Consider the following 10,228-nt stretch of genomic DNA (forward strand, 5'->3'; position numbering starts at 1 on the left):
CAAGTTGAATCTCCTGATAAAAAGAGTTAAAAACAAGACAAGAGTTGTGCTGTAAAGGTCATACATGCTGCTTCAACATGAAATAGCCAGAAGACAAACAAATGAAAAATGCCTGGATTGTAGGAAGAATTTGTAAATATTCACTGGCAGTCTGTACTGGGACACTTTAGAAAACAGTTAATGCCAACCTAGGTCCTAAGACTACTGTACTTCCTCCAGTTAACATGTACTTGATTCTTAAGGACATGTTTAGATTCAGAAGATGAGTAACTTGAAGAGTTAGGGATAGGTTTAAACTGGAAAATGGTCTGGTTTCAGGGAAATGTCTGTTTCAAAATAAGATTTCACTCCTTAATTTTTATAGCATCAATCAATTTATAAGTCTCTATGTCTCTGCTTGATAAACATGATACAGGTATTTACAAGAATAAACATTAACCAGAGGTTATCTGCAGGAGAGACACACAGAGAGATTTCAGGATTGCTTTATTTCACTATTAGGGCCATAAGCCTCCCATTCTCCAAAACTGATACAGACAATCCCATTTTCATATAAGACTAATTATGACTTTTGAATCCTTGATGTAACCTATCAGGCAGAGTCAGGGAACTCAAACCTGCCTCTGATGGGGAGACCCTCCAACTAGATTTCTACTTTGGGCTCCAACATTGAGGAGACATATAGGAGTAAGAAAACAATAAAGAACTTGAACTGAGTTGGAAAACGGGGCACTGAAAGGAATTATATAAATCAACTAGACCGTCTTCACTGTACAGATGAGAGAATTGAGGCCAAGAGCTAAAATATCAACTCAAATCTTTAAACTTCCAGGCTTATGTGCCTCTATAAGGACCCAATACTAATTTTCTCAAAAACATAAAATCACATCTAAAGATCTTCCTAGAATCTAAGAAGGCAAGATATGACAACTCCTTAAGAACCATGGTTCCTTAAGAATTATGAATTTTTTACTCCCTCTTCATCTGAATACCAAGGTTTGGAGAGCTACAGCTCTGGTCAGCCTGGCCAACGGCAAAATCATTGCTTTATGGGCCCTTGGACAAGAGGCACCCAGTTCCACAACAACTGGAGGCTTTCATGGAGGCCAAGGCTAAAACTAGAGCTCTTCCAGATTCTCCCTCCACAGGTGTTCCTCATTGTTTTCCTACAACGTTGGAGTGACTCAGCAAGCAAGCAAATGCTAGCTAAAACCTGGGCCAGTCAAAAATCTCAGCCCACCTTTCCCCTTAGCCCCACAACCCTCATGACCTCAGCACTCCCCTCCTCCTTACATCACAACACTCCCTGCTCTACCCAGCACACTCCAGTGGGTCATCAAACCGGCTCTCACCAGCCTGAAGGCCCTGCTTTCCCGCTCTCTCATATTCAGGTTTTGAGAACAAATCCACCGGAAGCCAACAAGGGACAAGTGAAGGCTGGTCCCACCAGCCTCTTCCACACAGACAGCATCCTTTAACAACGGTTCTCAACGCTGGTCCCCCGACCAGCAGCTTTGGCATTACTTTGGCACTTGTTAGAAGTGCAAATTTCTGTTCCCTTCCCTGACCTGCCAAATAAGATTCGCTAGGGATTGGGGGCCTGCGGTGACTTTCAACAAACCCTGCAGGTGATTCTGAAGCTTCTTAAGCGTGAAGACAGCTGCCTTGGTGCAAACGACCTACCCCCCACTTCTCCCGGCCAGGGTCCTCTTCCCAGTCAGCGCACCCCTCCACCCCGGGCTCAGCCGCCAAGGAATGACGCAGTGTTGACTCACGCCGGTCAAGGACAGTGGCCCGGGCCGGCCGGGTGAGCAGAGGCGAATCGATGGGGCTCTGACGGCCGCCGCGCTCTGCAGCACCGCCGACCTCGGCATCGACTCCTCTCGCTGCCTGCGGGGCTCAGGGTCTGGGCCTGCCCGGATCGCGGTGGGCGACTGGGGCCTCCCGACCGCCCCGCATACACGCACACCCAGCGCCCCACTCCATACACACTCGGGGAGAAGCTGAAATCCACTTCCAGGCGCCCACCGTCCGCCCACGGCCCTGGACTGCGCTCCCGGGGCGCTACCAGCAGCAAGAGCCCCGGCTCCAGCGCCCACCCGGCCCCAGCGCCCGGCACCGAACCAGGCATCACAGGAGCTCTCAGAAAAGTGTGTTTTAATCAAAGAATGAGAGAGGGGTCCGACGAGGTCAGTCGTCCCACCGACGGATTTATTTTATAGACAAGATACTGTTTTTAAAAAAAAACAACGCATCATTTTGGCCATTTTTTTTTTACAGTGAGCAATTATATATACACACATTATAAACACTGATATAAAACACAATATCTACATCTACTTACATGGAATTAACCTACTTGTTTGCCTGTGATTAATTTTAGTCACCAAGGAGTCAGTTGCTCTGCTTGAATCGGACTGTACTATATATACCCTTAACACCTGGGTCAGGTAGGTACTAAGTCATAGTACAAAACAAGCATTTATTGTCAACTATAGCTGACAAGAACACATACACCCCCAAGAGTTCTGAAATGGTTTTGGATTTAAGGCAGCAATATAAGTAAGACATAAAAAAGTAAAGAATGTTTCCTTTAATAGCCCAAGGCTGCCTGAATTTCAGCCCCCTTTTCAAGGCACAGCTCTGTGGGCTTCTTTGATTTCCTTTAAGTGAGATATCAACAGATAATGGATAAGTCATTCAAGAAAATTCTTTTAAAATCTTTAAAGTTATAACTTAAAATTTAACGAAGGCTCACAATTATTTTTTATAAATAAAAATTGTCTTGGAGGTGCATTTAATCAGTGTAGAGTCACTTTATCAGAGAACCTAAAATCAGTACATTAACCATTTCTTAAGGCAAAATTAAGGTTTCACTGTGAATTTGTTATATAGCCAGTGAACCAAATATTTTAGGTTTCAAGAATACCAGAACATTGATTCCTGTTTTCATATAGTTTTCCAGCTTATCTATGGAGATTTTTCTGGAGCAAATGTTATTTCCAAGTCCAGTTTTCCGAGCATGCCAATGTCAGTGGTTATCATCCAGCATTAAAATAACCTTTATCACCCTCAATGTCCACTTCCTGATCAGAATCTTCTGAAATCTCTGATTCAAGGTCTTCCTGGGAGGCAGGGGAGGGCGAACACTGAGAGCTATCCAAAGCACCTTTATTCTGTTCACTGGGCAAGTCTTGCCTCTGGTCACAAGGATTGTCTAGACTTTCCAGTTCTTCTTTTTTATTGCTTTGAGGGTTCTCCTAAATAAAGGGAACGAAAATGGTATGATCATGAAATATGAAGAGGTGAGAGACCTAAATCAAAATGTCTTCATCCTCTTCCATCTTTCAGAATTTCAGTTTATCAATTGCTTTCATGTATAATTTTTATTCAGAAAATAAATATTTGTGCTTCTTTCTCACTTTGAAAGAGATAAAGACAAAAGTTCCTGACATAGCAGAGAAACATTATACTCTTGCCAGATAAGAACAACCAGTCATGAATATGTATTATGTGATATGAACACTTAAATCCAATCCAGACCCATAGTCTCAAGATTCTTAAAAGTATAGGTGGGGAAAGAAATCAGATCACTAAGATACACATTATCTTTATAACACAAATATTTAAACCTTGCCAATTAACATTATCTTCTAGACATTTAAAAACTATGGATGCTAAATTGTAGGTAAGTTAAGGAGGAAATTAAAAATTATTAGCTGGAATCCTTTTGCATCCATTTTCTGTAGTAAGTTTACAAACACATGTAAATGTGTGTGGCAAGTTACACGGCAAAGGGAAAAAATCAGAACTGGAAGAGAGACAAATACAACCTACTTAAAATCTGGGGAGAATTTCTAGAAAAAATCCCTTTTACATAGGAACCACTATTTTTAAATTCTTTGACAAAGACTGTTGTCAAGTCTTTGACCAAGAACTAAATAAATTGATGAATTTTTAATCCTAGAATGGACATAAACACTATAAAAATATGACATACAGTTAAGCTTTTTTTAAAGCAGGACTCTAGAATATATTCACCAGGCAAGCAACTAGGTTAAGAAATGGATGCACAAGGTCATCAATTAAGAGGGAATCTGCAAATTTTAAAATCATGTTACAATAATGAAATTATAGGAATCTTATTTTCTGTTTCAAAGTGGCCCTTGTGATACCATCTTATTTTAAAGTAGGCATGATCACTAAATTTAAAAATGCACACTGTCTTCAACTTCCCCGCTTGTATTATTGGTTCAAAAATATCTTTTTTATTATAAATTGTATTTACACTAGCAAATAAACAATTCAGCAGTTTTCAGGTAACTTTGGAGAATATATTCAGATTAGGAAATCAAAAACAAATCTTTAGCTTTAAGTCAATAGAGCTTTAAAAACTGAATTAGCCTTAACTTTTTATCTCATGTTGCGTAACAAGGTCACTGGAATAATGTTAGAAAGTTTAAGCTGCTTTTTACAGAGACTTGACTATTCTTTACAAGTTTTATATTCATTTAAGAGCTACGTTAGATAGAAAACAATTTTTTAAACTCTTTGATACTTAATTATAAAAAAACAGTGCAAACAAGACTTAAAGGTGTTTATTTCCTTATATTTGCCCTGAGCTCTGCCTGGTTTTATTATGGCTGTGTAAATAAAAGAAACAATTTTCTCCCAAAGATAACTGCTTAAGTAATTTACTGTCAATTACTTTATCTTTCCTGCGTTAATTAGATAAACAACATATGGGGTTTATAAAACAATTAGCCGGGAGTTTTACTAGCCAGTGTGTGAAAACCCAAGCATAATTGATAGAGGAACTGCATTAGGTGCTTTTAACATTACTGCCACCTGAGCAACTCATCCTGCATTTCAGCAGGACTATTTGCCTTTTTAATCAAGGTGAAGAGGTTAAATAGTCTCTCAAATGACTTTTGCATACAACCCATAACAGGCCTCACATTGAGATAACATGATAAAAATATTTATTTCCATAGAAACAGAACCATGTCCATACCTGTTTTAGTCTTCTCCATTTAGCGCGGCGATTCTGAAACCAGGTTTTGACCTACAAGAAAGAGAATGAAAACTTGCCGTGAGCCCGCAATCTGGAGGGCCCGGGGTAGGTGGGGCGAAGTAGAGCCGGAGCGGCGGGGTAGACCAGCGCTCCAGGCGTTGCGCCGCCGGGCGAAACTGCCTGGGTGCACCGTGGCTCCACATTTCTTTTCCACCCCGCGACCCCAGCCCAGGAGCTTGTCCTAGCCCGCGGGCGCGCTCACCTGCCTCTCGCTAAGTTGCAGCATCTTGGCAAGACGCTTCCTCTCTGGCGGGGAGAGGTATTTCTGGGTCTCAAACTTCTTCTCCAGCTCGATGGTCTGGTCGTTGGAAAACCTCACCTGGCCACCTTTCCTTTTATGCAGAGGCCTCTGCAAAAAAGGACTCCAGAGCAGAGGTTTGCCTGTGGACAAGAGCCATGGTTTGTGAGCGCCCAGGAGTGGCCTGGCAGACCCTAGATCTGGATAACAAAGGCAGGAGGGGACGCAGGTGGAAACCCAATCAGACCCTTTCACATGCACACCGACTCAAGGTTACCCAAGACGCTCCCACCAACAGACATACATGCCCACAGGCACCCAAAGTCACGCATCAAGACGGAGCCCGGCAACAGACCACCCTAGTACACTCAGAGACACGCACACAACCAGAGCTTGATGCAAACACAAATCTTTTGATCCTCAAAAGAACACTCGTTGTAGGTGGAGCTTAAAATACAACCCTCTTTGTCCAGTGGCTGTCGAATTTACACACAACCTTTTGCACTTCTAGGTCCTCACCCTTGGAGAACCTCACTTTCCAAATACCCAGATGTGTATGAACTGTAAAGAGAACTGTCACACCACCCGCAGGCAGTCTGGGCCAGGGAGACCTCCCGCCAGGCCGTGCCGGGAAGCCCTCCAGCCTGGGCGCCGGCGATGGGCCGCGCGTGGCGCTTCCAATCCAGGCTCGAGCGCGCCGCGGCCTCCTCTGATTTCACACCCGGCCTGCGGGGGCGGCCAGTTAAAGCCACCCCGTGGGCTATGGCAACATTTCCGTCAATGTGTTTCCTGTTGGTCTATCTCGAAAAACCCTTTGCTTCCTCCTGCACAGTCCCAGCAGTAACCCAAGGAAACCCAGGGCGCGCTTTGTGAAAACGTTCGTCCTCAGGCCCAGCCGAGCTCAGGGTCCCTCTTTGGCCCTTAGCAGGAAAACAGAGTCACGCCGAGACCGCGGCACGAAGTCTCCAAGTTTGAATTAAAAAAAAAAAAATACAACATAATAGCATTTAAAAAAGAAAGAAAGAAAGAAAAGTAACCCCTTCCAGATCTCTGTAACGATGAGAAAGGAAGGTGGATTGAGCTAGAGGTGACACCACAATAAAATGACATTAAATGCTAATTAATGAAAATGTTGGTTGTCTCCATGTTCCCTACAGAAGCTGCAAACACGGAGTAAGTTTAAATCCCTGGAGGCCCAAGGCAAGGAGCCCCGATTCCTTATTTACCCTGGAACTTCATATGCCAGAGGCGCCAAGGGGCCACCCAGACCTTAGATCGCGGTGGGGGTGCGGGGGAGGCAGTTATTTCTAAGGCCACGCACTGAGCAGGCAAACCCAGAAAATTCTATATATCCAAGGTGTCCGTACTACCCTTTCTACTCCAAAGACCGGCTAATCTGTCCGTTTTAGTCCGTCAGTGGACATACAGGCCTTAGCCTAAAGGCTCTGAACGCTGGCATTGTTGGTTTTTTACGTTTTTTTTTTTTTTTCTCGAGATTTTGCTTACGTCAGGTTTCAGACTGGTGCAAAACAGCCTCAAAAAAAAAAAAATAGGAAGCAACTGGTTATTTTAGCTGCCATAAAGTCACATCCCACACAGAGGAAATGAACAATATCAGAAAAACGGATCCCGGCTATCAGAAGTCGAGTGTTTCCTGAATTTGTCTGTATTGAGGATGTCGATAAAATAATCAGCAGCGTGCACTACTCCGGGGGAAGGGTCTGCTTCATGCAGCCAGGAAAACACTTAACAGCTTCTGAAACCAGATTTACTCCTATCAAGAACTCAAGATTTCCTGTATGAACGGAAAGGGTCAGGCTCTTGCACTGCACAAGCTTCTTGTACCAGGTCCAGCCCCGTAACCACCCGGGCCGGGCAGCTCTCCCTTGCGCTCCAGGGGCCGCTCCCGGCCCGGGGCGCCTTGGCACTCCCTTCGCCGTCCCTTCAGCGACGGTGGTCACCCCTGGAGACACGCGCCCCTCCCCAGGGCTGCTTTCGGCCGCCAGCCCGCGCGCCCCAGGGCCCGAGACCGCGCGCCCCGACGCCTGCAAGGTGCAGGAAAACCAATCTGAGTCATGGTGCGGTCAAGCCGGGCTGCGCGCCGCCGGGGCCCGCGCCTCCAGTCCCCGCGCGCGCCCGACAGCCGCTTTTCAATGGCTTTTGCCACTACTTTCTACTGCCTCCCCTCCGCCCGCCGCCTCCGGGGCGCTGCCACCTGCCGGGTGGCGCCTCGCTCGCCGCCGCCCCGGCTCGGCCCCGCCATGACCCCGGCCGCCTTACCCAGGGGGTCGTGGCGGAGCAGGGCGTGTGTATAGTCGTTCACCGTCCGCGGGAAGGGGTACAGGGGGCCCCCGAAGCCGCCCGGTCCGTAGGCGGCGGCCAGCGCGGCGGCGGAGTGGTGCGAGAAGGCGGGGTGGATCGGCGTGGGCTCGTACACCGGGGTCCGGTAGGAGGACACGAGGCTGGTGAAGGACGAGTTGGGGGACGGCAGCGTGGGGGCGGGGGTGGGCGCGGCGGGCCCGCGGCCCAGGATGTCCTCGATGTAGAAGGGCGTCGGGTGTGCGGGCTGCAGCAGCGGCGTGGGCGCGTACAGCGGCACCCCTACGGCGCCGGCCGCCGCGGGCCCGGGGTGAGGGTACTGCATGGCTCCGCGGCGCCCCGCGCTAGGAGAGTCGCCGAGCCCCGCCGCGGCGCTACATTTATCCGCGCTCCGCGCTCCCGGCGATAGGCTCTGCCGGCCGCGGGGTGGGGCCGCGCTCTTTGGCCCCTTCCTGCTGCCGGGCCCTGCGGCCAATGGCGCGGAGCCCCGGGAGCCGCCTCCCGCCCCCACCCTTGGCCCGCCCCCGCCGGCCGAGCTCCCCGCCCCCGGGACGCGCGAGCGCCCAGCCTCGCCAGACCCTGCGCCCCGATACCCAGCGCCGCCGTCGCTGGGGGCACCAAGACCCCTATCCCGGGACGCCCTCGAAGCGTCCGGACGCGCAGGGCCGCGCCCGTCGGGGAAGGCGCGAGGAAAGCAGCTGATGGAGCGCGACCCTCGCCGCAGCCCCGAGGCATCTCTGCAGAAACCTGGGCTCGGGTCCAGGCCCGAGCCCCGGGGGGCGGCTGCCGGCCCCCAGCTGAGGGACAGCTGCACCCGGATCGGCCGGCCGTAGAGGCCAGTGGCAGGGTGGAGGCTTCGCAGAAGGGAGAGCGTCCACTCCGGTTGGCGCGCGCCCTGGAATAACGGTGGCACTGGCTGTTGCCCGGGGCGTCTCCAGGGCTCGTAGCGCAAGAGAGTGACCGGATTCCTGGGGCAGCTCCTAGGAGAGAGAGAGAGAGATCCACGGCCCTAACTGCGTCCCAGTGGAGATGCACAGCTAGACTTGTCCTGTGGACTCTTGGCCGCTCCAGCTGATTTTAGTTGGGCCCCGAACTCAGTCACTTCTCTGGGGACGCTGGCAGAAGCCGCTCCGGGCAGGAATCAAGAGAAGGCCTGGGTCCTGCGCCGTTGGCGGGCAGAGGCTGTGCAGGCTCCAACCCGGTGGGGCTGCATGTCCCCTATCCCCGGACCCTGGGGGTAGCAGCTGCTCGCGGCGCTTCCCCCACCTCGCCCGGGTCTGCACGTGTTTTCTATTGAAGCGGTGGCACTTCGGCTCTGTGCAGCTCCACTCGCCTGTGGGCCAAGGGGGCATTTTCTTGATTGACGCCCTCCTGCGGTCGTCACACCTCGCGGTGAGCAGTTTCTGCTAAGGTCCTTCATTAATCGAGAAAATAAAAAGACTTCCCGGTTTTTTCTCTTGAGATTTCTTACTTTACATCTTGGAACTATTTCTCTGAAATAGCGGATCGCAGTAGAAAGAAGAGTGGGCTGGGAGCAGGATGACCCGTGTTCGAGTTTCACTGTGCACATTTTTGCTGGGCAGCTACTGCGCGCCAGCAGTGAGCGAGACAGATGTAGTTCCTCACTGAAGCAGGAAACAGATTTTAATAAGGTGCCTTATATACGTATGTGCTGAGAAGGAGAAGTATTTAGGGATCTGAAACCTTATAACAAGGGGACATGACCTAATTGCTGGTGGAGGAAGAGGGGCTTAAGAAAGAAAAAGGTTTCTTTTTCTTCCCCAAGAAAGACATGTCTGAAAAGTGAGTAGGCACCAACGACCCTACAGGGTGAGAAGTTTCCAAGCCCAGAGAATGACATGTGAGTGCTAGTTGTCAGGGCAATTTGAGTCGAGTCACCTCCCCTGAGATTTTCTCTGAAATCTTTTGGGACTTAGTCTAAAGGTTACTGATTTGGGGTTGAGGTGGGTGCACAGGCATCTTTTAGCATCTGTCGCCCAACAAGAGCTACTAGCAAAGACAAATGCAACAAGTGTGATATGCTATCATTTGAGTTAAAACATTAGGACTGAGTTATGAATATCGGTACCTCTGCTTAGTTATATGAACTATCTCTTAAAAAAAAAAAAACACAAAACCCAAATAACATCAGCTGTCTATGAAGAGAAAGGTGGAGATGGAAGGAGAATGGACTGAATATCTTATATTTGGAAAGTTGAACCATGTGGGTGCGTGACCTATTCACAGTGGCTGAAGAAGTGATTGATTCTGGATTTGGGGCAAGAAAAGTACAAGGTGAAATCAAGGCATCTTGTGCCAGAATCCATGGAAAGAAGACAGGAACCATCTTGAAGGATCTTTGGCCAATTTTGGGATGTTTTATGTATCAAATATGCATTATAACACATTGAATATAACCGTTCATAGTATCATTAGCCTTAGTGACACTCAAAGAAGAAAAGAAGGTTGGATTGTAAAGCTGGAAAAATACCAGTTAACAAATGTACAAAGGTTAATAAAATCAGAAAAATGTAATAATTATCATTATCGGACACTAAAATCTCTCAGTTAAACATTGCTGAGGATGAGAATTTTTG

The 10,228-nt window shown here is 48.3% G+C and overlaps 1 protein-coding gene across 1 annotated transcript; it reads right to left on the reverse strand.

The window, feature by feature from the left end:
• Window positions 1-3,041: 3,041 nt before the first annotated feature.
• On the reverse strand, window positions 3,042-7,956 carry HHEX (hematopoietically expressed homeobox; the record flags this gene model as incomplete). Its single annotated transcript, XM_084246106.1, has 4 exons — window positions 3,042-3,260; window positions 5,015-5,065; window positions 5,277-5,455; window positions 7,593-7,956. 4 exons carry the CDS (start codon window positions 7,954-7,956, stop codon window positions 3,042-3,044), a joined length of 813 nt encoding a protein of 270 aa, XP_084102232.1.
• Between the last annotated feature and the right edge of the window lie 2,272 nt (window positions 7,957-10,228).

Source organism: Talpa europaea, assembly GCF_964194135.1.
Source record: "Talpa europaea genome assembly, chromosome: 10".
NCBI lineage: Eukaryota > Metazoa > Chordata > Mammalia > Eulipotyphla > Talpidae > Talpa > Talpa europaea.